This window comes from Hibiscus syriacus, unplaced genomic scaffold (assembly GCF_006381635.1).
Source record: "Hibiscus syriacus cultivar Baekdansim isolate YM2019G1 unplaced genomic scaffold, ASM638163v2 tig00110279_pilon, whole genome shotgun sequence".
Classification (NCBI taxonomy): Eukaryota; Viridiplantae; Streptophyta; class Magnoliopsida; order Malvales; family Malvaceae; genus Hibiscus; species Hibiscus syriacus.
The window spans coordinates 486,509-512,638 of NW_024062659.1; the positions used below are offsets into that span (position 1 = coordinate 486,509).

A 26,130-nucleotide genomic window follows, 5' to 3' on the forward strand; every position below is an offset into this window, starting at 1 on the left:
TCAAATCACCTGTATTTGTACCGGTAGGGTCTAAATCTAACCTCAACTAAATACTCTCGTTGGGCCCGAAGAGAAACTATAAGGGTGTGTTTCGTTCACGGAATGTAAGATTACCAGTGGGAGTAAAAGATTACGGATGAATAGGATTACTAAGAATGTTGTATTTTGTGTTTGGTTGGTTTAGTAGGAATGTAAGATTACAGTGTTTGGTTAAAAGAATAAAATATTATTGAAATGTATATTTTACCAAATTATTTTTATTATATATTTGTTTTTTAACAAGTTGAATTTTACTATAATATTACTATAATTAATTTATATATTTTCTTTAAAAATTTTAAATTTATATATATATTTTTTTACAAAATTGAAAAGATAAATAGGTTTAATGAAAGGGTAAAATTTTATTTTAACCCCTGAACTTCATATAAAATTTTAATTATAGATTTTTTGTAAATTTAAAATAGTTTAAGGATAAATATGTAATTTAACATTCGTAGAATTTTTATTATTCCAAAACGACGGTAATTCAATAATACCTAAACGAAGGGGGTAATCACATTCTCGGTAATATACCCCAAAATATCACTATTGGTAATAAAAGATTATCGGGGCTGAGAATGTTGGCCAACCATACGGGAGAATGTGGATTTCATTCTCCTGAAAATAAGTTATGACGTGAACCAAACATCTCCTAAAGATCTTTGGCAGCCTATTGTTGCTAAAGTTCATGCTTTTCTTCGGAAGGCGATTAACTTCAGTAAGGTTCATGTTTACAAACCTACATGTTTATTTAATCTCGTTATTTTTAATTCCAGCTGCAGTGGCAGAGAAAATAAATAGAAGCATCGCTAGATTTGTGTGAGGGGGGGGGAAAGGAAGGCGGATCAATAAACTAGGTTAAATGGAGTAGTATCTGCAAATCGAGGTATGGGTTTTTAATTTTTATTCAAATTTAATGTTAAATTTTGAACGGATACTAAAACGAAACAAAAACTAAAGCTTTTAATGTAGAATACTAAAATGAAACAAAACTAAATTTTAAGTATGATTTTACAAACTTAAAACTTTAGGTACTAAAACTGATAGTATAGATACTAAATACGTAATTTAACCACGAAAATAAGACAGTCTCTCTAAAATCTGGCAGGCTTCCAAAATAATATGCAAGAATAAAAGAGAACTCATCACCATTGTCCTTCGAAATCGGTTTCCGGACCTCTAGATCCGACCATCGCCGGCCATGTCATCCACCGTCCGATCCTCCTCTCTTCTCTCCTTCCTTCTCTTCGTCTTCCTCTCTCGCGCTTTCGGTTCCGAGTCAGATCACAAGGTAATCTCTCTTATTCTTCCCTCTTTACCTCAACTCAAACCTTAAAATTGTTATTATCTTGTGATTATCAGGTGTAAGATATGGATCTCTGATGAATAGACTCTTTCTTAATGTAATTTTTCTAAGAATGGTTGAAATCGTTTACGTGCATACCTAGATATTTACTTTAAAGATTTATATACATGCTTGAATTGTATCGTTTCCACGTTTAGGTTTTATTGGTGATTTAGGCGTCATTTTTGGTGTTCTTTGTTATACAAATTTCAACGTGAATTATCTATGAAATGGTCGAAAGAATGGTATGCACGATTGAGTTGTATCTTCTTCACATTTAGCTGAGTTGAGGTAATGTGACGAATCTGGCATGGGGATGTTTTTCCTAATTCCATTCATTTAGGTTTACGTATATAGATCTTAGCACTTTTAAACTCTTTATTTTGGTGGATTGGTCATTACACTATTATTTTTTACCGTTGCTTGTCAAATGTCAATCATTCACTTTGACCTAGAAATTTGATCTACAGTCTTGAATCAAATTATCAGTGTAAGGATTCTGGCCTGGATTAGATGTGCCAAAACTTATCTATCTTATATCTATCGCTTGTTGACTTGACGTATCGGCTAGAAACCAGTTTGCCTGTAAAATAATGTTACTACCTTTTCTTCATTCATATATTTTTACTATCAGAAACTGTTAGAATGCGAATTTTTAGTTTCATTTATTTGATTTTTTTTGGTATATAAGCTTCACAAGCTTTCTCAAAGTATCTTTCTGAATGCCGGTCCTTCTTGAGATCAATGTTACATCATCCTATCATGTGCATGTCCTTATATTAAAATCAGATTTCTTCTTAATGAGAACTTAAGTTTATAACTGCTCTTTCAATGTGTGTTTGATATTCTGATTTTTGTTGTTACATATAGATAGATTTCTGTAATATTTTTCTTTTGTTACTCTACTTCAATGGCTACGGCCAACTCTTATCAATTCCTGAGTCCTGTCTTGGTTTTCCTTGCAGTATCAACCAGATGATCCAGTTACTCTATGGGTGAATAAAGTTGGCCCATACAACAATCCACAGGAAACATATAACTATTACATCCTACCGTTTTGTCATCCGGATAACAAACCTGCTCACAAGTGGGGTGGTCTTGGTGAGGTCCTTGGTGGAAATGAACTGATAGACAGCGAAATTGATATAAAGTTCCAAAGTATTTTTCTTTTTTTTCATTCTTGGATTCTTATTTTGATTGCTGTAATTACTTTAGTAATTCTTTTCCATGTGTTTGACTTCTATATTCTTCCTTCTGCTCCTTGTATTTTATTCTTCAACAGAGAATGTTGACAAAAGTACTATTTGCCAACTGGAACTTGATGAGGTGAAGGTCAGACAGTTCAAGGATGCTATTGAGAACAGTTATTGGTTTGAATTCTTTGTGGGTATGTTTACCTTTTCATTCTTTTATACAAGTATAGTAAGTGTGTACAAATAGAGCTACAAAGATACTGATATTTGACAGCTTGGTTGAGTACTGAAAATCTCAGGATCTGAAAGCATTGAATTGTTTTGGCATTGAAAGGATGTTTGATGGATTTAGGTATCATTTTGTCTATATGGCTTACCTTGTTGGAGGACTTACTCTATCTTCCTTGCTTTTCTGTTTTTTCCATGTTTGTGCTCTTAACAATGCTGAAACTCAGATGATCTGCCTCTATGGGGTATGCATAGCCTACTTCCTTTTCCTTTTATCTGGTTTATTAATCCTTATGGGTTGTTGCTGAAGAGTTATATCTTTTTAGGCTTTGTTGGTGAGCTGCATCCTGATAAGAACAGTGATAACGGCAAGCACGTCCTCTACACACACAAGAATATTGTTATTAAGTACAATAAGAATCAGGTTTGTGGTTCCTGGTATATATACAACTTAAATTCGCTATTTTTTAATCTGGTACTGTTAGTGACCACACTTGATCTTGCAGATTATTCATGTCAATCTCACTCAGGAGAATCCAAAACTGTTGGAAGTAGGTAGAGTATTGGAAATGACATACTCTGTCAAATGGATTCCAACTAATGTCACTTTTGCCCGTCGCTTTGATGTTTATTTGGACTATCCTTTCTTTGAGCACCAAGTAAGTACCATTGTTGGTGATAATTTTCAACTTCAGTGGATTCTTTTCTTTTTTTCTTTTGCAACGATGTATTATTTATTTTATTTTCATTAGTCTTGCATTAAGTTGTTCTTTTTCTTTAATTTTCTGATACATGTTGCAATATGTAGATCCATTGGTTCTCTGTTTTCAATTCATTCATGATGGTTATCTTCCTCACTGGTTTGGTGTCAATGATCTTGATGCGAACTCTGAGAAATGACTATGCAAAATATGCTAGGGAAGATGATGATCTGGAAAGCTTGGTAATAATACCCAGACCCTCTCTTCCCTCTTCTTTAAGTAAAGTTTTGTCATTTGAAAATTCACGTTCTCCTTGTAATTTCATCTATGCTCTCAGGAAAGGGATGTGAGTGAAGAGTCTGGTTGGAAACTTGTCCATGGTGATGTTTTCCGACCTCCTCGCAATTTGGCACTGCTTTCTGCTGTTGTTGGCACAGGTGCTCAGCTAGCGTTGCTTGTTCTCCTTGTCATCTTATTGGCAATTGTGGGAACATTGTATGTCGGGTATGTCGAGAAGCTAGTCAGGTTTCAAAGCTCATTAGAGTTGTGAACATCTATATTTATCATAAAACCCTTTAGAGTTGGTGGCACTAATCAAGTGAGACCAAGTCCTTTCACTTAAAAAATCAATTAACGATCCATTTGAGAAAAAATTCTTCTTACGTGAAATATCTTCCCACTTTATTTAGTACTTTCTAGATTTATAAATAAACAAAAAGAAGAAAACAAGCATCCTACATGCAGCTCTCAGTGGGATACCTTTGTAAGAGGACTCATATTTTATGAACCTTCATTTATAGACCAAATTGTTCTTTGGTGACATTTCAGCTTTCAGCTTTTTGAGTCGTAACAATTTTATATATTGGTTCAGGAGAGGAGCAATTGTCACAACTTTTATACTGTGTTATGCTTTTACATCATTCATTTCTGGTTATGTGAGTGGTGGAATGTACTCACGCAATGCGGGTACAGGCTTTATCACTTATCCTTTTTCACTTGCATTTGTTCCTCTACTTGTCTCTCACTCTAAAGAGTTTGATTCTTTCTTCTTCAGGTAAAAATTGGATAAAAGCTATGATCCTCACGGCATCTCTGTTTCCATTTACAGTCTTTGGGATTGGTTTCATCTTGAACACAATTGCCATATTTTATGGATCTCTGGCAGCAATTCCTTTTGGTACAATGGTGGTTGTTTTTGTAATTTGGGCGTTTATTTCATTCCCCCTGGCCCTTCTTGGTACAGTTGTTGGAAGAAATTGGAGTGGTGCTCCAAATAATCCATGTCGTGTGAAGACCATTCCTCGCCCGATTCCAGAAAAGAAATGGTATCTCACACCCTCTGTGATCTCTATGATGGGAGGACTTCTGCCATTTGGCAGCATATTCATTGAAATGTATTTTGTTTTCACATCCTTCTGGAATTACAAGGTGAAATTCTTTTCCCTATGTTTTATTTGCTTGATGGTGAACTAAAATCACTGTTGCTATTTTTTTATACCAAATAATTTTGGTTGATAATTCTAGACTCATGTGCCCTCGTGAGTTGTGTCTTGATTGTATAGAGAGACTGGCGTAATAGAAATACATCTAATGTGTGTGTGCCAATTATGTACCATCTGAGGAAAATGATGAAATAGAAAACTTTAAAACTGATCGGGTAGCCTTTCAATCTTATGCTGTACAAACTGAAAGTTACTGTGTATTGTTTAATATGCTAACGAATGCTAGAACATAGTCTTCATTTCTTTCTGACATGGAAATCGTGAACGCAAAAAATTGTGTTTTGCAGGTTTATTATGTCTATGGCTTTATGCTGCTAGTCTTCTTGATTCTAATCATCGTAACCATTTGTGTAACAATTGTGGGAACATATTTCCTGCTAAATGCCGAGAACTACGATTGGCAGTGGACGTCCTTCTTCTCCGCTGCCTCAACCGCAATCTATGTGTATTTGTACTCCATATACTATTACCATGTCAAAACCAAGATGTCAGGCTTCTTCCAGACCAGCTTCTACTTCGGATACACTTTGATGTTTTGTCTTGGTTTGGGAATTCTCTGCGGTGAGTTTTGAAGAAAAAAATTATAAACAATTTATACAGTTATCTCGCCTTTTTATGCACTCCTTCCGAATAAGCATCTACTCTGTACATTTTTTTGCCTACCTAGTAGGAGGGCTTATTTTTCCATTGCTGTCTAGCAGCCTTTGTTTTGTTTCTACATCATGTGAGTTCTTTATCGTTTCCTTTTCCGAAATGCAGGTGCTGTTGGTTATCTCGGCTCGAATTTGTTCGTGAGGAGGATCTACAGAAACATCAAGTGCGACTAAACCTTTTGTTGTTTGAAAATATAACCGTCAGTGTTTCCGTGAGGCATCTTTAGCTGTCGTCGAGGCAATAAACGATTAGATGAAGGTGTACACTGGTCGAGACCCCAGAGCAAAGCCTAGGGAGGAAATCACGTGGTTTTAAGGTAGGGATGTCATAGTATTGTTGGTTTGCTTGAGATTTTGCTTTGCCTCTTACTTTCTTTTACACACAAATGTATAATTGGAAGCTTCATTTAGAATGGCAGAAAAACTAGTTTATATATATATATATATATATATATATATATTAGACTCTTTGGTTATGCATTTGCCCTTCTTCATCCCTTTTGCATTTATTTGATGTCTTATGTAAGAACTGAATGGCTAAAATATGTGCACTTTCTTTTAGGGACAAGGAATTCCCCAAAGAGTCTACCAGTTGGTTGGTTTTTATATTACAGGGTAAAGTATAGAAATGATCACTAAATTATAATGAAATGAACCATTTTAACCCTTAAACTTTCAGAAGTTACAAAATGTTCATTAAAATTTCATTTGCTTATAAAATGATCATCATGCCATTAGTTGTTATGGAGGTGATGGATTATAAATTTTTTACTTGAGTTGGTGTGAGTTTATCAAATGTTAATTTAATTGGGAAATAATTAAAATGTTGTTTAAAATGATAATTGATAATATTTTTTCTCAAATTTCCATATACTTTTTTATGGAAAACAAGTAAAAGTCTTTGTTTATAATTCAAACTCGAATTTAATTCATTTTTTGGTAGGTTTTAGGTTTCGTCCTGATTAATTTGGATCGATCCTTATCATACATTTTGTTTTAGTGAGTGAGTCTCCTTATGATTTTTTTTTCATATACAATGACTTAAAAACGAGACTTACTTAAGTAATATTTAGTTGTTTATAACTTGAACTAATTCGTTTTTATCACTTTATTTTAATCATTTGTTGGATAATTTTTGAAATATGTTTTTATATAAAATATTTTCCGTTGTGAATATAATAAAATTGAGTCATTATTAAAAAAATGTATGCATAATTAATATTTTTTTCAAAATACCATAAAAGAATATTAAGTCAATTTTAAAAAAAATGTATGCATAATTAATATTTTTTTTACAACATAGACAAAGTTGTCCTCTACGCAAAGTGGGACACCGTGAGGTTTCAAAAAGCAGTGTTTCGATGGAATCAAAGAGCCTTTTCTGGCTTATGAAACCCTAAAAGAGGGTCCGATTTTAATTCGTTTATGGAAGAAGAAAAAGAAGAACCGGAATCGAGGAGGGAGAAAAGGAGAAGAAGAAAAAACAACCAAAATTTATACAGGTGATAGTATAAGTTATCCATGGGCAAAAACCCCTTCTCATTCCGGCGCCCCTCCATTAGGCGACGGCGTCCGAAATCCACGACGTCACCTCAATCTCCTCCGCCGCCGCCGACTATTGAAGCTGCTTCTTCGTCTTCACATCCGCATCCTAGTACGGATAACTTGATTGGCGGCGGTGGGGTGGGAGCGCCGGGGAAGGGGAAGAAGAAGGCGTATGGAGCAAGGCTGTGGATGAGATTCGACACAAGTGGGGTTTCGGAGCTGGTGGAATTTGATAAGAGTATGATAATCAAAAGGGCTTCGATCCCTGCTAGGGATCTGAGGATCCTTGGCCCTGTCTTCTCTCACTCCTCTACGATCCTCGGTATGTTTAAATTGCTCTCAATGGATTTAGTTTGGTTGAAGTTATCCATTTTTTACTTCACTGATTTTGAGTTATTTGATTTTAGGGTTCACCTGATGTAGTGTTCATTCCTTTATATACTGAGGCTTCTGGATTCTATTAGCTTGCGAGTAGGAAGTATGAACTAGGAACTGTAAAAATTGTGTGTTCATAGTGGAGTTCGCATATGCTGCTAAGATTCAGATTTCTGGGTATACATCGAATTTGAACTGTGTAAAAGTTTTTTCATATTTAGATTTGAAGATTGCTTCTGAAAGTAAGGCAGGGGCCATTTTTTGGTTAGAAATGAGTGCCACTCTAGTGGTTTCCTAATTTTCTTGCTTGTTAAACTTCTGACCCATCAATGCTGTTCTCACACTCATTTTTCTTGTAGTATTCGTGTTCTATACTTTCCGACATTTTTTTGTTAGAAATGGGTGCCATTGGAGTGGTTTCCTAATTTTCTTGCTTGTTAAACTTCTGACCCATCAATGCTGTTCTTACACTTCATTTTTCTTGAAGTATTCTATGCTCGTGTCCGACACATATCTGCCAAATATGGGTATATGACCTTGGACCCTCGAAAAATATATTGAGAAACTTGGAAAATTTGAACATTTTAGTTGATTGTTACTCTCTTGAAGTATTCTCTTGTTCTTGCTTGCTTGCCAACACTTCAGCATATATTGTTACTCTCTGTTGACCGTTGGATTTTTTAAACTGCACATTTAGTATCTAAACTATCAGTTTTGGTCCGTTTTAGTAATTAAAATTTCAATTTTTTAAAACCATACCTAATGTTTAGTTTTCATTTTAGTACTCCTCTGTTAAAAACTTAACGTGTTTAGTACCTAAACTATCAGTTTTGGTCTGTTTTAGCACCTAAACTTTCAATTTTTTCAAAACTTAACGTTAAACTTTGAACGGGATACTAAAATGAAAAAACTATAGTTTTTAATGGTGGGTACTAAAATGAAACAAAAACTAAACTTTAGGTATGATGTTGAAAAAATTGAAAGTTTAGGTACTAAAATGGACCAAAATTGATAGTTTAGGTATATAAACGCATAATTTTCCCATGTTTTAAGTTACTGGGTATTAATTAAAGGTTTAGTTTGCTTTGATTATGAACTATGCACGTGATAGTCAGCTGAATATAGGGTTCAGGCAGATCTCAGTTAGAAAAAACCCCATGTTGACACCATCATGCCTAATCACACGAGTTCCCTAGCAGTTGCACTTGTATGATTGAGAATCCTTTTTGCAAGGGACTCCGGTAAATATGTAGCTGTAAACCAAGCATTTGAATTCTTCTATTTGCTTGTCTGCTCTCAAAAGAGGAAAGTCGTGAACTATTGTTCGGTTTTATACGCTCGAGAGTCTATTCCATTTTTTCTTATATCGATCCATTTTGTACCTTGGTCTATTTCATTGTCTTGATATATCCATCGATCAAATAAGGATACTGGATGCTCTATTTAGTTATAATTATCTTGAAACAGTTATAAAGAATTTTCTTTAGATATTTTAACCTGTTTTTTACCTTGATCTATTTTCACCGTCTTGGTACATGTATCGTACAATTAATAGCGGATGTTTTGTTTACTCATTGTTATCATGAAACAATTAAGAAATCTTTCTGAGATTCTATTGTATCCTTGTCAGCCCGGGAGAAAGCCATGGTTGTCAATTTAGAGTTTATAAAGGCTTTAGTTACGGCTGAAGAAGTTCTTATACTGGACCCTCTACAACAGGAGGTTCTTCAATTCGTGGATCAACTAAGACTACAACTTCCTCATAGAAGTGCATATAAGACACGGGGGGCGGGCACCGGGGATGTAAATGACAGTGAAACCCATGTTTCAACCGGTGGACAGTGGTTGCCTGTTCCAGAAGCTATGGAGGGTTTGCAGTGTGAGCTTCCATTCGAGTTTCAGGTTCTCGAGATAGCATTAGAGGTTGTCTGCTTGTTTCTGGACAAAAGTGTGGCGGAACTCGAGAGGGATGCTTACCCTGTGCTGGATGAACTGGCCCGAAATGTCAGTACCAAGAATCTGGAGCATGTGCGGAGTTTGAAAAGCAATCTCACTCGTCTTCTTGCACGTGTACAAAAGGTATTTTTTTATGCATGTTGTTTCTTTCCATGTACTAGCTGTTGCTCGTATCTGTATTCGGTGTCTCTGTGTGCATGTCTTTGAAGGGACGGAAAGGATCGAATGGAAACAAATGTATGATTCATTGAAGATTTAACTGATTGATCCCGCATCGATTTCCCTGTTAAATGTCAGGTGAGGGATGAAATTGAACATCTACTGGATGACAATGAAGATATGGCAAATCTGTATTTAACAAGAAAGTGGATCAAAAATCAGCAATCAGAGGCTTTGTCGGGAGCTGCAGCCTCAAATAGCATCACTACTATTTTGCCTCGTATACCTCGACTCGGTTCAAACAGAAGTGGGAGTATGGTGAGCAGCAGCCACAATTTGGACGACAATGATGTCGAGGACTTAGAGATGTTGCTCGAAGCTTATTTCATGCAGCTAGATGGAACACGAAACAAGATCTTATCTGTGAGTATTTGTGTTCATCATGCTGAATCGATGCACATCCACTTTCATGCCCCTTGAGTCTTACATTTTGCAGGTTCGCGAGTACATCGATGATACAGAAGACTACGTTAACATCCAACTGGACAACCAACGGAACGAACTCATTCAACTTCAATTGACGTTGACCATCGCATCATTCGCCATAGCCATCGAAACATTGATAGCTGGGTGGTTCGGCATGAACATCCCCTATACATGGAACCACGTCGACGGCATATTCGATATCTTTGTGGGATGTATTACAGCAGGGAGTGTGCTGATTTTCCTGCTTATCCTCGGGTATGCCAGATGGAAGAAGCTGCTTGGTTCATAAAATTGATCCTCATCATCAACTATGGATATGCGTTTTACCATTGTGCTTATTCATGGCAATGGGATGCCATTGTAGTATATACAGAAAACACAAGGACCATCAAAAGTGAAAAATCAAGGATAATTAGCCATGATGTTACATTTTCAATCAATCTCATATGATTTTATATGGTTTTGATAACATCATGGTGTTATTAAAGAGTAAATTATGCATTTAGTACCTAAATTATTAGTTTTGGTATGTTTTAGTACTTAAATTTTTTAATTTTTTAAAATTATACATAACGTTTAGATTTTTTTTATTTTAGTACCATATTGTTCAAACTTAACCCGTTTAGTACTTAAATTATCAGTTTTGGTCTGTTTTAATATCTAATTTTTTTTCAAAACGTTAAATTTTGGGTAAATTATACCAATGATTATTAACTCTAATCTTTTTCATTTTGATCATAACTTTTGAATTTTTGTCAATCAAGTCATCCAACTTTTTAAATGTATTTAATTAGGTCACTTGTTGTTAAAATTTACGGAAGTGATGATGTGGTAGTTAATAAAATTAATATAATTATATATTTGATCCTCAATATTTATATTTTTTTTCAATTTGGTCATACTTGACTGAACCACACGACTAAGGCATTCACTTGGTAACAAACTAAAACATAATATATTTAACTTGTATTATAACGAAAACAATAATATGAATCTAATATTGATATTTTTAGAGAAATATAAACATCAAAATTATTTAAGCAATTTTAATTAATGACTTGTAACTATAAATATTTCATATATATATTTTAAAATACAATTAGTATAAGATTAAAAATAATAATAAAATTAATATATAGAAAAATAAATTTAATTTTTTAAAATAAAATTTAAAAATTAATTTCATTAAAGCTTGAATTCAGATTCTTAACAAAATTAATTTAAAATTAATATATATAAGATTTGAAATTATATTTATTTTTATATAATCAAAGTATAATTTTAATTTTTTTTACATAATTAATAATCTTTATATATATAATCATTAAATAAATCAAAATTATTAATTATATTATAAAAATAATTTAATGATTATATATAAAAATTTATATTAAAAATAAATATAGTTTAAAATTTTAAAAATCTAAATTTTACTTTTAAAAAACTCAATTTAATGGTTTTATATATATATATATATATATATTATTGTAAATTTTAATTGAATATAGGATCTAATTTAATGATTAAGGTGCTTACACTCTCTCTTAAAATCCCAAGTTTGAATTTATTTTAAATAATGTTAGTTTTCTATTTTTTCTCTCTCTTTCTCCTATTAAGTGTAACTAGGGATGAGCATGGGTCGGGTCGGAATCCGTCGGATTTGAGTCTCATGTCCATCCCTAAGTATAACATATTATATATAAAATGTTGTAATTCATTACTAATTGAGGGACTCAGTCCAACAGTTTTGACATGCCTAAAGGAGTTAGAGGTTGTTGGTTCAATTCCTCGCATGAGCTAGATTATTTATTAAATTAAATTAAAATTATGATTAAATTGAAAGAATGTATAAATATTAAGGATTAAATGTATAATTATACTAATTTTATTAACTGTCACGTCATGACTTTCGTTAAATGTTAGTGGTTAAAATTAAAAGGGATTATAGTTAGGTGGTCACTAGTATAATTTACCCTTAAAATTTTTAGTATTTTAAAAAATAAAAGTTTAGATACTAAAACGGACTAAAATTAATAGTTTAGATATTAAATACGTAATTTACCCTATTAAATATTTATTAATTACATGTTTAATATATGATCTTAATCAATGTCAAAGGTATAATATTATTGTCTCTATGTTGAGTGTGGTTGTCTCTTTGTTTGTTTGTGCACTTTGACTAATTAATTAGAGCTTTAAATTTAATTAATTATCATTTAATCCAACAAGTAGCACGGCTTTCACTTTACGTGTTTATATAAACTCTCTTTCCAGCTCTTCCTTAACTAAATCCAACCGCCATACATATATTTAAGGGCATTCAAACGGTAATTCGATTAACCGGCCGAATCGAATTACCTAAATTTTATTAATCGATTTTTTTTTATTTTAACTGTTAATTGAATCGAATTTTTTTTAAAAATTTCACCAAAACAACGTATTTTTGCATTTATATAACAGTCCGTTTTAATGCCGTTAACTATTTAACGACCGAGTAATAAAAAAAACTCAAAGTATTACGTTCAGTGAAGAAATTGAAAATATTTAAAATACAGTGAATGAAATAGGAGAGAAAGTAAAGTTTAGTTACCAAATTTGTAATTTACCCTTAATATTTATATCTATAAATAAGGGCTCTAAATTTGTCCTTTTCCATACTTTGGTCTCTCGTTTAACCTTTTCCACACAAATTAAATTCATCAACCATGTCAAACTCTCAAACATTATCGTTCCCATATGGCTACTTGAAAGCTCTACCAGAGTCACATGGTGACCAATGGCAACGTGTTGCAGGTCAAGGATGATGTCGGCATCTTACGGAACTTTCGTTGCGTGATTCGAGCCGGCGTCGTCCTGAAACTCGACATCGTCAGTGGTTAGATCCAATTCATTCGGTTTAAACAACTCGATTCGGGTGACACCGTCATTCTTTACAGGGACGATGATTCGCTTCCGGGTGGACATCACATGATCGAAGTTCTCAGGTCCAACTCATAGTGTACCATAAATTCTTAAATGTTTTCGTATCTTGTACTTGCCCCAGATTAATAAAAAAAATTTTGCTACCTAGACACTCGTATTCACCTATAATGACCCTTAATTGGGACCTGAAATTAGACTAATTAGATTTGTTGAGCCAAGTTTAGGCTTATTAGATGAGAAATTTGTCCAGTTAAGTGTAAAAATGAGATTCTTATTTGTGGGTGAAAAGTGAAGGACTAAAAGTGTAATAAATCCCTAAATCAAAAAAGTCACTGTCTATAGTTTCATACACTAAATTGCAAATATACCAATAAAGCAGCTGAGTTATAACTCAAACTCGTCTAGGATTTTATACACATTTATGCTACCGCAGTCGAGTTCAATGTCATTACAATAACCTGCACGAAAGAGGTACCTGATGGTATTATCTAGGCGACGATCGGATTACTCGGCCGAAGAGCTCGGAATATGGTAACTTTCAGCACAATCTCTTTCGTGTTAATCAGCTCGAATATGCAAACATCTCCTTCGTCTAAGTCGTTATCCATGACGAATTCGGCCCATCCTTTGCTGAACTTCAAGTTGTTGTTACCATAAACACATTGGACTGGCCATTTTTCACCGTCCGATACCTGGAGCGTTATAACCCCGTCGACTCCGTTCAGGTACTTCTGAGCAAAGCAGCGGGGCAAGTGCTGCAGACACGAAAGGAGAAAGGACGTTAGTCTAGAATATGTTTCGAATCTAGAAATGATATCGAAGGAGATAGTCCGAGTAACATAGCTTACGAGAAGTACTCCCTTGTATACGTAGGATGGTCGCAAGATGACCCTGCAGAAAGGATTGTCGGGTTTGAACATCGAAGCCGCATGGAACGCGTTCTGTTTTCCTTCTGCTGTCACGTCTCGCCGCCTACGGGGAACACTCGGAGAGTTCGGGGCTGGAAGCTCGTCTTTCACTTTGATTTTCCATAATGGCCCGTGTTCTTCCATATCTGCAATGAATTAGAACAAGCAAAGTCAATCAGTAACACCCTATAAAAAAGCATTCAAGCTTATCGAGCTTACTCAGGTCCGGTTCTTGTTTCATAGCTTCGTTGATCCGTTGTGTCTCGTTCGAGAAACACAGTCTGCCTTCATCTCCGGTACTCGTAACATCAACCCCATTGAACTGAATGCCTTTGTCTCGGGTAGATCGAGGCATTGCTCGTAAATCATGAAGTTCATGGTTTGAATGCAGGCATGTAGAGCTCTTATACCTCTTCCTATCATGATATAGACAATCTTCAACATCCTTATCAGCAAAGTCACCATCTTTGACGTCTTTTAAACGCGGATTACAAACCGGTTCCGGCAAATTATTTAGACCATTCGACAGGTAATCGATCTCCGAAGCTTTTAGATTATACACATTAACATCGAAACGAGAATTCCCTTCGTATTTGAACACCAAGAAGTACCCAATGCAGATGGAATAATGTTCGACAAACGTATTCCAACCACTGTCGAGCCATATCTTCTTGTCATCTTTCCACAATTCGACTAGCCATTGCCGGCCACCGGGAACGGCGAGCGTAGCGATCGAAGCGAGTTCGTCGCCGAATCTCTTGACGAACTTATTCGGGATCCTCTGCGAGTACAAAAAGCGAGTCAGAATCGAAGAGATATCACAGCATTGGTTCATCATTCAAGTTCTATTGCAGAAAGAACAACAAAACATGTTCTTATTGTCCAAATGTTGCAGCTGAAACACAAATGCTAGTCACAGTCATCGATGATTTTCGGAAATCGATCTTCGAATTCGAAGATCGATTTCCGAAAATCGAAACTGAAATCGAACCTCAAGATTGTGTACTGATCTCAGAAAGTGGCCCTTTCTTCTCAATGTGGGATAACTTTTATCAACAACAACATATTCGAAACAGAAACATAACGGTATCCGACACTTTCGTAACTCACAAAAAAAAAAAAAAACAGAAATCAAAGAGAAAAACAACAGAGAAAAAGCAAAAATTGTAACTTTCTGAGTGAAATTTCCCTCAGTTTCAGTCCCATAGGGGAAATGATCAAAGACTGGTTTAGATGATACCAAAAAAATGGGTTAATTATGATACAAACACCTCAAATTTCTCTTCTTTCAACTACCACACAAGCTGTAAATTTGCAGAAAAGTTGTGAAATTTTCCCGGGAACCAAACAGAAGAGAGGAAGAAAAAAACTTAACTAGCTTCTTGTCATGGAGAATGGAGGGCACCATTAGCTTGTAGAAGATGCAGGATTTGTTGTTCTCAGGCAAAGATGGACCCACTGATTGTGACATAGTTTTTCTTTGACCATCAAAACTCTGTGAGAAAGGATTTTTATGTTTCCTTTTGAAAGTTTGATACTTTCTATGTTTCTTTGCAATAATAATAGTAATAATAATAAAATGTTTCTTTTTCATGTTACCACCAACTTTATTCTACTGTGGGGTCCAAACCCACCACTCAGATTCACTGAGAAAGTTAGTAATTAAGTAAAGGTCTCTTAGTCATTGTACTTTCCAAATAAAATTAATATAACCCTTATATATTCCTTAAAAAGATTTAGAGTAAATTACACGTTTAATACTTAAACTATCAATTTTGATATATTTTAGTACCTAGACTTTCAAATTTTTTAAAAGCATACCTAAAGTTTAGTTTTTGTTTCATTTTAGCATCTCGTTCAAAATTTAACGTTAAGTTTTGAAAAAATAAAAGTTCAGGAATTAAAGCGGACCAAAACTGATACTTTAAGTACTAAATGCGTTAAGTTTTTAATGGCCTGTACTAAAATGAAATGAAAACTAAATGTTAGATATGATTTTGAAAAAATTGAAAGTTTATGTACTAAAACAGACTAAAACTGATAGTTTAGATACTAAATACTTAGTTTACCCAAAAATATAATATGATCTGATTTTCATGACAGTTTATTATGCTAATGTGATAATCCACAATGATAACATGACTGCTAACATGATAGATGAATTAAATTGATTTTTTGATTGAATTCGAGAGCGAAATTATATTTTTTAAAAGTTCATAAACTTAATTAGTATTTTAGAAAAAATAAAAATCAAATCAAATAAAAATCAAATAAGACAAAAATTTCATTAAGAATTATGGTTATGGGACACACTTTCTAAATTGCCCTAAAATCACAACACAAACCAAATACCAAATATAATACCAAAAAATTCAGATAATAATCAAAATGAAAATTTGGAAAGTTTGATGGTCAAAGTAGAAAATTGAGAAAAAGTTTAGGGAACTAAGTGATAAATTTCCTTAAAAAAATTCTATTCCATAAAGAGATATTTTACTATTGAGAGTGGGGTTTTATAGAAATCATGGAATTTTAGTAAAGAAAAATTAGAAAGGGTTAAAGCCGATAAGAAATTGGTAATTCGGATCTAATTGGAGTTTTACAAAAATTTGAAGGATGTTATAAAATGATTGGAAATATTATTTTAATATTTTGGATCAGAGAAATTTAGTTTGGAAATGTTCAATTTTTTAGATTTAACCGAAACAGTGGAATTTAGTGACTAAAACGCAAGATTTGAAAAATTCAGGGGAAATTTCATAAATGAAAGTCAAAATAATTCAGCTTTGACTTTGAAATATGATAAGGATGAGTTTTCATGGTTTTATGGTGAATTAGAAGATTCATTAAGGGTGATTTGGTTTTATCTCAAGTAAATGAATATTATATTCATTTATAGTGGATTATAATGTAAATTAAGATGAGATGTTCCCCCACATTTCATCCAAATTTGCTCTCTTCTTCTCCAAAGCTGCGTGGGTTTTCTCTTAAGGTAAGAGAAAACTTCAATTCAATTTTCAAGCAATTTCCTTAGGATTTTGAGTATGCTGAAAATAGAAAATTATTATATGCGAAAAACGCTATCATTTGATACCAATATTGCTAGTGTCCAAGTTCATCTTGAGTTGATGAAGAGGATGTTGACTTCTTGTGTTTTATGGGTTATGAAGAGTTAAGTGATTTTAAAGAATTGGTTGTAAGAATTGATGAAGAATCTAAGGATGAGGTTAAAGAAAACAGTTTATATTTTGAAATTAGCAGTGAGTTTGAAAATTCACCATAAATTGTGCAGAATGAATTAGAAGGAGTTCTTTATATGGATATATTCTTATTCGAGTCTAGTTTTCAACGGAATAAACAAAATTAAATTCCAATGTGTATATCAATACAGGATATTGATTCTTTAAAGGTAGTGCGAGTTGTCTGAATATGGAAAATTGATGGGTTGTTGTGTAAGTGTTATATATAATTGATGTACTATGTTGGAAATTGTTGTTTGGGAATTGAAATGAGTGTTAGATGTGAAATATGACTATTTTGGAAGTTTGAAAAGGTTTGTGATTTAAGTGCAACATTTGTATAGTTGGGGTACTTAAATGTAATTATGCTTTTGTAAAAGTATTTGAATGGAAATAATTTCAATGCTGGAATTATTGGTATTAAGAATTTAAGTGGTAAAATGGTGAATGACCATTTTGAGTAAATTGGAAAAGTTGGTTTCAATATTAAAAAGAATTAATAAGTGTTAAAGTAATTGGTGGTGAATAGTTTGAAGTATGATTATGAAATTTATTTTGGAAATATATTTATGTTAGTACAATACTAACATATATATAGGTATGAATCTATATTTTATACAGATCGTGATTTATTCGGTGTTCAAAGCGATTCGAGTATAAAAGAAAAGGGTTATTGTGGACAATAGTGAGACACATATTTTTGAAAGATATAAAGTGTCAAGGTGAGTGCAATACATGCATAACATTATACATGGATGTTTTATACATCATCAGGAAGACTTGTGATAAGTCGACTTTATTTATATCAGCATGATATTATGTCATATTTTTATAAATTGACATGACATTTATATGTTAACGTATGAAATTATAATGCATTGATTATAGAAAATGTGATGATTTACCATGAATGTTATTTCGGGTATGAACTGCCCAATGTTAAATTATGTTAATATATTTTGCCATGGATGGATCAAATAAAATAGACTATATGCCCAAGTAAGTCATTGGGGGACAGGGTATAGTTGGCATGCCATATATTATAGCAGCAGCAGGTTTATAATACACTTCGGTGTATATGATGGGCACAACATTATGTGTAATACACTTCGGTGTATATGGTGGGCACGACCTTATGTGTAGCACTACAGTGCAAATATTACTCGAATACCAAGGGTCCTCAGGGTGTTATATTGGGCTATTGTCTATGGTTTATGATTTATTGCTTAATAAATGGTAAGCATACAAATAAGCTTACGAGCTTATGAAATAATGACAAATATATTAGTAAAATAAGCTTACGAGCTTATGGGATAAATGGTAAGTATATTGGAAAAATAAGCTTACGAGCTTATAGGATAAATGATAAGAAATTTTATATCTTATTTTGATCATGGAAAAATATTGGACATGTTGGTAACATGATTTTATGGCATTTTGAATTTGACATTGAAATTCATGCATGAATTGTATTGCACTGTTTATTGTTTTAAATTGCCTCACTAAGTTTATACTTAGCGTGTGATGATTTTCACTCGTAGGTAAAAAGTCAGTAATGGAATAAAGAGTTCAAAAAGGACATCAAGCATCGATGAGTATATTTCAATATCAGTAAGACATCCTATGATGGAATTTGACTTAGAAAGTGACATGTAATTAATAATGTTCGATTTATTTTGTTGAACAAATTTGGAAACAAAATGGTAACCTTGGAGTGAAGAAAGGTTAAATTTTTGAGTTTTATGTAATTTTCGAAAAATACTGTAGCAATGCATCGATACACATTTTTTATTCGAAAGTTTAGTGCATCGATACACTGTTCACGTTACTGTAACAGTACATCGATTCACTGTTCACGATACTGTTCATAAAAAATATTTTACCTTAAATTTGTTATAATAAAACATAATTCATATGATATGATATTTTTATAATATCATTTACCATTTTAAGAAAATAAATTTTAAATCAATTGTGAAATGGAAATAGATTTTAGAAATTCGGGTGACATTTATAATCTGTATAGGTATAATTATACGGGTTATGGGTGTTACACCAAAGTCCCAGTGTACATAGCATATCCACATTCCTTTACATTTACAACATGAAAACAAAACCTATTCCCTAAATCACACTGGCAATGGCAATGTTAGTTAAGACACAACACGAAAAAAATACACAAAAATCCGCTTCGTTGGCAGATCTCGAAACCGGAACTTCCTACGGGACTTTCGTTTGTTTCTTGCCGTGAAGTTCCTTCATGAGATCCTGCAGCTCGGGGAAAATCGATACGAGTAGAAGTTCCAATACCGCAAAAGCAAGTTGCTTCACACATATAGTAGACTGCAATGGATGATGGCATATAAATACATTCAGAAAGTCGAAACCAAAAAGAAAGTACGAAAATATCGACGTCAAGGTACTTGTGGAAGATGGATAAAAACGCAACCTGAGTGAAATAATAGATGTCTCTGGCACACCGTCGATATTGTTTATGCCCGATCAAGCTAACTAAGGTTGTTGGAGCTCCATCTGCCAAATATGTCGATGATTTTCACAACATAAACTATATCGATAAACATATTACAAACTACGATAAACCAGAACAAAAGTTCTTCAGAAGTTTTAATTAGAAACATTTGAAGTGACGATCGAGCAGATGGCAAGCATGTAAACCGCCACAGATCCTAAAGTCATGGCAGATATTCATCCTGATCTGATGATGGCATGATACCAGTAACACAAAAACATGCTTACCGAAAAGCATTTTTTTGATGTCGCTTGCCCTACGGGTAGCTTCAAGTTGTTGCTCAAAGGACCCAGGTTTAGGAGCAACACGCCCACTAAATTGGCTGGTCTCTGCAGGTGTCTGGTCCGGAGGTGTATCACCAAAGTTGCTCTGAATGTTCTCCGATCTTGTAAAGAACGTACCGCCTGGCCACAGAACCTACGGGAAAAACAAACAATTAATAGAAACAGAAGACTTGTTCATGGTTCTTCAAGATTTTTTTTTTTTACGGTTCTCATTCAAAGACAGATTTCGGGTTAAAGATGTCATCTTTAGTCCAACCCAATCATTATATACACTGCCTTATGAAACAGGAAACCACCTAAAAGTTCATATGTCGGTAGCAGCAGCTTAGAATGACAAAAGTTATGCTTTTACAGCATCGGATGCGGGGCCAATTAACAGCCTTAGTTAAATTACAAAATCTCTTAAAAGTGTTTAGCACTTGCATCTTGAATCCATCGAACGCCTTGCGCAACAGTGTCCTCCCTCCGAAGCCAATAGATCTGCCTCAAAAGCCAGTCATCGATGGCATCCTCCATCACCAGCTGTAATATTTGCTTAGATATCCAGAAGACCTGTCTCCTTCATTAATGAAAACATGCACATGTTTATCCCAACTTATTCCAGAAATAAGTCATTTTAGAACATCATAACATATCAAACATGGCCGTAGTCTGACGCATTTAAATCCAAGTTAAAAGATTGAACAACAGTAGACTCGAGACATTATTATTTTTACTAGTTCCAAGAAAGGTAATCAAGTCACCATATCAAACGGTTCGCTCCTATCCTTGAAGCAGCAATGTATACGGCTTGAATAAATGACAAAATATGACTACAGTGACAACATAATTTACAAACTACTCAAAATTACAGGTAAGCAAACAGTAGTAACACCAAAGAACAAGGTCCAATATCAATTTATGTGAATCTTTCTAAAATTATAATTACAAAATAGTAGAATACAACATTTTAGCAATTAATTAATTCAAAACTATGGAAAAAGTCGAAACTTAGCTCACCGTAGCCAGCCTCTTCTCTTAAGCTGAAACACCTTATCAACTAGATTCAGTAAAGGTACGCTCACATTAGGTGGTGTCCACTGCACAAAAATCTATTGGTAAATATTTGAAGCTTCCAAGTATTGGTTGAGAAACAATGTCTTAGAATAAGCTAAAATCATATTACCAATAGGAATTAAAAAGATAAATAAAATAAAAACAGAGCTGAAGCTTTTTACCTCAGGAGGCATTCCAACTGGATCCTCCAAATGGCTGGAGATCGCCGAAAATTTTACTCCAGGAAATCCACCCTGGCCAAGCAATTCAGGTTTCACACCAAAACCCTGTTTCTCAGAAGCTGAATTGCTACGCTCTCCATGTTTTATCACCTGTGGCTGCAAACGCTTTGAGTTCAATCCATCGTCTGAATGCCAGCCGTGACCTTGTAAACCAGATCTATCATCCAGAACATGGCTACCATCCTTTTCACCTACTTCGTTATCAGAAAGGCTATTCATTGTTTCTAAGTTATTTTGCCTAGAAATTTCTTTAGCCATCTCATCTGAACTCCATGGCAAGGTCCTGTCAGCGACTGAAGAAGAAGCTTCACTAGGGAAAGAAGATGAACCAACAACTTTGCGCATTAAGCCATCTGATACTCCTCTAAATTGGCGTACAATATCGTCCATGGCATCATCCGCATTGACTATTCATAAACAGGAAAATTGGAAAAGGTCAGGAATTAATCTGTAAAAAAATGGTCAATATTAAGCAAGAAATCGGCCAAGTTAAAACCAAATTCAAAACAATAGTGGTGGAATCAAATCAATAACCATAAGATCCATGTATGATTTTCAGTAAATTGGACAAAGGATAATCATTTACCATTCTAAGATAATAGGCCAAAACTCATAAGACAACCAAGCATACGGATTCAACTATTAATGAGATACTAAAGAGTTCACAATCAGAAGAATAATAACACAAATATGATATTTTTATTTTCAGATAAATTAACAGTACATCACCATAACAGGTAAACTGGAAAAGACTGAATTGCACCAGCCAATCGGCTTAATGATAGGTGCATGAATCCCTGATCAAAGAGACGGGTTTGCATGCCTTTTATATATAAGAACCAGAAGCAGAATTTTAACCAAGTAACAAGATAAGCAATTCTCTGAAAGTTGAGATAGGTAGAACACGTCATTGTAAGAAGTGAAACAACTAATACTGCTACACCTCATCTACCAAACAAAATTCGACTTCAGATAGGAAAATGCACATTGCATTCCTAAACTTATAGAGGCTCATTTGGAGCATCTCTAAACTGTTTTATTCTGGACAATCTTGATGTGATGAAGTATACCCACAATATGAAACATATCTAAGTTAGCAACAGCTAACATCTAGAACCCAAATGTAAAAACAGGAAGAATAGCATGGTAAGTGGATAACCAAGAAGTGGAACAACATACCTGCAAGGGATCTCATCACTGATGAAGATTTTCCAAAAGCATAATTCTTCAAAAGCAAAAGAAAACCACAAGAAGAATCAGAAAGCATTCATCCCACCCATAAGAAACAAAGTAGCACCATATGTCACAAAGATACACACCTTTGAAGAAACACTTAAAAAATCCCACACTTCATGCTGTTCAGCCACATTGGCTATAGACAACAGATCCTGCCAAAAGGTAGCTTAATTGAAGCAACAAGTTTAGAAAGTAAATATACTACCAAAAAAAGTGACTTACTTGCAGATATTTGTGTAGCTGAATGCAACGCTGGTGAACTAAAGCGTCCTCAGTGCTTGATGAAAATATTGTTTTTGGAGGCAAATGTAATGTATAATTAGGAATTTCTTTAAGATGTCTATGCAACCGTTCAAAATTACTGTATCTGTAAAAAAAATAAAAGAAGGAAGAGAATAAATAAAATTTTTGGATCTTTAAGTTTTTCTCTTGAGATGAATATTTAGTGATTTAAACCTTGAAGTCTAACAGAAAAGAGCAATCAAACAAATAAAGACCCTTAAACAAATGGCTTTTGTATTTTTTTAAGAAAGATAAAACAGTTTGGTGAGATAAAACCTTCGCTTGACAAACCAAGTTTTGTTTTCCACATCTGTCACGGCAATTGAATAAACTGCAAATGGTTTTGATCCAAGTTTTTCAAAGTATGCTCCAATAACCTGTAGAGGTAGACATGGAATAGAAAATAGAATTACATATCACATTTCAACAGCACCAAGCTCAAGAAGCTGTTTTAATTTAGATCCCATGTCGCATTTGGAATCAGCTGGCAGATCAAATTTGAATCAGTATAACTCAGCAATTTTAACAGGTAAACTTACCCGGCATCTAAGCTTTGGAGTATGTGGCCCCTCATTTTGAAGCACTATATTTGAGGCAATCTTTCCACTATATTCTTTGCTGTGATCACCAGCATCAGGGCTGTAGAACTCTGAAATAATAGTACCTCCAATATCTCCTGTAAGTGCCTTCTTTATATCAGGTTTGACTTTCAAGTCGGAGGTACTACTGGATCTCTTAAGTCTATTCTTATTTCCATCAGCAGCTTGATTGCTAGTATCATCACACTTTTTGACAAGCTGATCTCCTTCAAATAATGACGACTTGTTAAACTCTGAACCCAACTTTGCATCTGTAGAGTTATATTCACATAACTGAGTGTAAAGAGTTGAACAAGGCATAAGTCGCATCACATTTTTCTCTTCCCTTCCAGTTGAAGTTGCAATTTTGTTGTTAGAGACTTCACTTCCTGAATTCCCTGTTAATAAAGCACTCTTTGTTACAGAACCCTTTGGAATAGAGTCTTGAAATCCTGCTTTTAAATCATTGTTCTTCTTTTTGTAGTTCCTCCCTTTCGTCCACATGTTTTCAAGATTTTCAGGGGTAAGAACTTCAGTTCTTTTTTGGGTTGCTGCCTCTAATATTCGAGCCCAATCAGCTGGTCGAGACGGCGCTGATTCTTCCTCATATCTATTACAATCTGAAGATGTTTCTTTCCTATTGTCAATTCTGGCCAAAGTCAAATCAGTTCCTTGACTGTTTGAGGATGCATTTTTATGTAAGGTAGAATCATCACCATGTACTCCCACTGAAGACTGATCAAAACCAACCCCCGCCTTGTTTGTATCATTGTTAATGGCAAGTAAGACACATTCAATCACTTCATTGATATACCTGACAACAAAACATAAGGGGAAAAGGAGGAAAATTTATTAAGGAAAATACCAAAGTCTGTTCCCAGGAAAAATGAATCATCATAAGTAACCATTGTAAACATTCTCCTCCTATTGTTTTAACTAAATTGATAAAGAGTAAGAGGGTAATCAAGAAGCCACTATAAACGTCATTACAAGCATCATGGCCTACATTCTAGTCGCTTCTTCTTTTTTCAGAACCAAATAAACACTTAATAGGAATGCATTTCCAAATCAACTAGAGAAATTCTTGACCTAAAAGTTTAGGCTAACTCTGGTAACTGGAACTGCAACTTCAAATGAAGTACTTAGAATTAAACACACAACAAATCATAGCTCAATAATGTACCCAGGGCTTGCCAATCTCAAAAGAGGTTGCACTACCAAGCAAGTTACAATCTCACGAGCAATAGTTCGAACTAGAGGGCATTGAGCTTCTCGCGGTCTCAATACTACAGCTAAAACTCCACCAATAAGCCACTGAATAACCTGGAAAAGAAAACGGATTAAAAAGAAACCACAAAACGCAAAAGCAACATGTGTTTTCATTGGAACACTCCACTCACACCTTGTACTCACTCTCTGGTGAAATCAATGCAGGATGAAGCTCTTCAGAAACCATAATATGGTGTTTCAATCTCTCATCCCTTTCCTCAGATGACAGTGTTACCATAACATCAACACCTATTGCAGCTTGGTTTCTTCTAAACAGATCCAAGTGATCCCCTACCAAATCAACTATATCCCTGGAACATTAGACAACCAATTGAAATCCTTGAGCTTTAGAAATCTCACAATTTTACAATTGAAAAATCTTCTTAAACTAAAAACCTACCTTGTTAGCAAATCAACAAGGTTTATCTCTTTCACCCTTCCTGATATTTCACCAATAGCATCAAAAATCACATCGCGAATCAACTCGGGGAACTCCCTATCTGGAGTAATCTCCGAATACCACAAATCAATAACAAAGTCCCTGAGTATTTTATCAATAAACTCATTTATAGCCACCTCCACCATAGGAGAATCAATTTTCTTCTTCCACTTGGTCCGAGGAGGTGTGCTAGAAAGACGAGAATCATTCACAGACAACTGTTTCTTCTCCAAATGAGATAAATAAGTTTGCGGACAAACTGGTTTACTTTTCCATTTGAACTCAACCTCATTAGTTAAAATTCGCAACGCGGAGACGATAAGAATCCCTATAGGTAAATTCATCCACATTGATGTACTTGTATCTGCATCAATTAACAAATGTAGAACTTCAGACAAATCACTTATAATCAATTCCTACAGGAGAAACTAATCCACATAACCGAAAAATACAAATAGATCACCCTAAATTACTCAATTAATAGAAACTTAAAATATAATATTCAATTGATTCCGATAAAAACGGGAATTGTCCAAAAAAACCTCTCTAGAAAAAAAAACAATTCTGAGAAACTCGAGTACCCCAAGCGAAGTAAAATTAAAGAATTCACCACAAAAATACATTCAAAAACTAAAAAAACACGAACATAGAGCAAATAACTGCTTTTCTTTGGAAATCTCATTAGTTAACTTACGAGACATGAAGTAAGTGACGGCAAAGATAGCCATGAACCACCAAACAGTCCGTGCTTTGGCTTCGTCGATCAGATCCTGTATCGTCTCCATGGGCTTCATTTTCAGATTTTTTTTTTTCTTTCCTTTCTGACTTTCTTTCCAATTCGGGGAATTCGATTGCTTGAATTCCCAGAATTTTCAAAATTCTTCTTATGGAAGAAGAAGTTAATCGGCAGAGATTAAACAGAGAATAATTAAGTAATTTTCATTTATATATATTTCAGTCAGCTCCAGCAGTGTTTGCGTT

General features: G+C 34.2%; 4 protein-coding genes across 7 annotated transcripts; 2 read left to right on the forward strand and 2 right to left on the reverse strand.

Annotated features, from left to right (window-relative positions):
• The first annotated feature begins 1,167 nt into the window (after positions 1–1,167).
• LOC120115870 (transmembrane 9 superfamily member 1-like) lies at positions 1,168–24,187 on the forward strand. 2 transcript variants are annotated; one of them, XR_005515516.1, is made up of 13 exons: positions 1,244–1,333; positions 2,353–2,545; positions 2,670–2,774; positions 3,036–3,053; positions 3,135–3,232; positions 3,315–3,467; positions 3,617–3,751; positions 3,847–4,013; positions 4,381–4,475; positions 4,564–4,937; positions 5,299–5,572; positions 5,771–5,925; positions 24,176–24,187. XR_005515516.1 is itself a non-coding variant. In XM_039136474.1 (12 exons), exons 1-12 carry the CDS (start codon positions 1,244–1,246, stop codon positions 5,836–5,838), a joined length of 1,770 nt encoding a protein of 589 aa, XP_038992405.1. In that variant the 5' UTR covers positions 1,168–1,243; the 3' UTR covers positions 5,839–6,158. The 2 variants fall into 2 exon arrangements, 1 of the variants encoding a protein (XP_038992405.1); XM_039136474.1 differs by lacking the exon at positions 24,176–24,187 and having other exon boundaries at positions 1,168–1,333; positions 5,771–6,158.
• LOC120115871 (magnesium transporter MRS2-4-like) lies at positions 6,994–10,597 on the forward strand. The gene is made up of 4 exons (XM_039136475.1): positions 6,994–7,531; positions 9,215–9,663; positions 9,838–10,122; positions 10,196–10,597. Exons 1-4 carry the CDS (start codon positions 7,186–7,188, stop codon positions 10,472–10,474), a joined length of 1,359 nt encoding a protein of 452 aa, XP_038992406.1. The 5' UTR covers positions 6,994–7,185; the 3' UTR covers positions 10,475–10,597.
• LOC120115872 (B3 domain-containing transcription factor VRN1-like) lies at positions 13,454–15,931 on the reverse strand. 2 transcript variants are annotated; one of them, XM_039136477.1, is made up of 5 exons: positions 15,927–15,931; positions 15,391–15,510; positions 14,235–14,796; positions 13,956–14,161; positions 13,454–13,862 (listed from the first exon to the last, which is right to left on the reverse strand). In XM_039136477.1, the coding sequence occupies exons 2-5, from the start codon at positions 15,484–15,486 to the stop codon at positions 13,596–13,598; spliced, it is 1,131 nt and encodes a 376-aa protein (XP_038992408.1). In that variant the 5' UTR covers positions 15,487–15,510; positions 15,927–15,931; the 3' UTR covers positions 13,454–13,595. The 2 variants fall into 2 exon arrangements, with proteins under 2 accessions (XP_038992408.1, XP_038992407.1); XM_039136476.1 differs by lacking the exon at positions 15,927–15,931 and having other exon boundaries at positions 15,391–15,566.
• LOC120115869 lies at positions 19,245–26,130 on the reverse strand. 2 transcript variants are annotated; one of them, XM_039136473.1, is made up of 16 exons: positions 25,844–26,130; positions 25,111–25,513; positions 24,844–25,021; positions 24,625–24,764; positions 24,158–24,255; positions 23,403–24,061; positions 23,140–23,240; positions 22,804–22,948; positions 22,665–22,733; positions 22,525–22,570; positions 21,286–21,752; positions 21,068–21,147; positions 20,492–20,627; positions 20,012–20,201; positions 19,704–19,786; positions 19,245–19,597 (listed from the first exon to the last, which is right to left on the reverse strand). In XM_039136473.1, the coding sequence occupies exons 1-16, from the start codon at positions 25,941–25,943 to the stop codon at positions 19,475–19,477; spliced, it is 3,018 nt and encodes a 1,005-aa protein (XP_038992404.1). In that variant the 5' UTR covers positions 25,944–26,130; the 3' UTR covers positions 19,245–19,474. The 2 variants fall into 2 exon arrangements, with proteins under 2 accessions (XP_038992404.1, XP_038992403.1); XM_039136472.1 differs by having other exon boundaries at positions 23,403–24,255; positions 25,844–26,129.

Excerpts from the sequence above, each read along its gene's own strand:
- LOC120115871 (XM_039136475.1), top strand. The coding sequence starts at position 7,186 with ATGGGCAAAAACCCCTTCTCATTCCGGCGCCCCTCCATTAGGCGACGG. Across the intron at positions 7,532-9,214 it reads TCACTCCTCTACGATCCTCG|CCCGGGAGAAAGCCATGGTT; the intron begins GTATGTTTAAAT and ends TATCCTTGTCAG. Across the intron at positions 9,664-9,837 it reads TTCTTGCACGTGTACAAAAG|GTGAGGGATGAAATTGAACA; the intron begins GTATTTTTTTAT and ends GTTAAATGTCAG.
- LOC120115870 (XM_039136474.1), top strand. The coding sequence starts at position 1,244 with ATGTCATCCACCGTCCGATCCTCCTCTCTTCTCTCCTTCCTTCTCTTC. Across the intron at positions 2,546-2,669 it reads AATTGATATAAAGTTCCAAA|AGAATGTTGACAAAAGTACT; the intron begins GTATTTTTCTTT and ends ATTCTTCAACAG. Across the intron at positions 3,233-3,314 it reads TTAAGTACAATAAGAATCAG|ATTATTCATGTCAATCTCAC; the intron begins GTTTGTGGTTCC and ends TTGATCTTGCAG.
- LOC120115872 (XM_039136477.1), bottom strand. The coding sequence starts at position 15,486 with ATGTCACAATCAGTGGGTCCATCTTTGCCTGAGAACAACAAATCCTGC. Across the intron at positions 14,797-15,390 it reads TTCTCCATGACAAGAAGCTA|AGGATCCCGAATAAGTTCGT; the intron begins GTTAAGTTTTTT and ends TTGTACTCGCAG. Across the intron at positions 13,863-13,955 it reads TATACAAGGGAGTACTTCTC|CACTTGCCCCGCTGCTTTGC; the intron begins GTAAGCTATGTT and ends TCGTGTCTGCAG.
- LOC120115869 (XM_039136472.1), bottom strand. The coding sequence starts at position 25,943 with ATGAAGCCCATGGAGACGATACAGGATCTGATCGACGAAGCCAAAGCA. Across the intron at positions 24,765-24,843 it reads CACCAGAGAGTGAGTACAAG|GTTATTCAGTGGCTTATTGG; the intron begins GTGTGAGTGGAG and ends TTTCTTTTCCAG. Across the intron at positions 19,598-19,703 it reads ACATCTATTATTTCACTCAG|TCTACTATATGTGTGAAGCA; the intron begins GTTGCGTTTTTA and ends CATCCATTGCAG.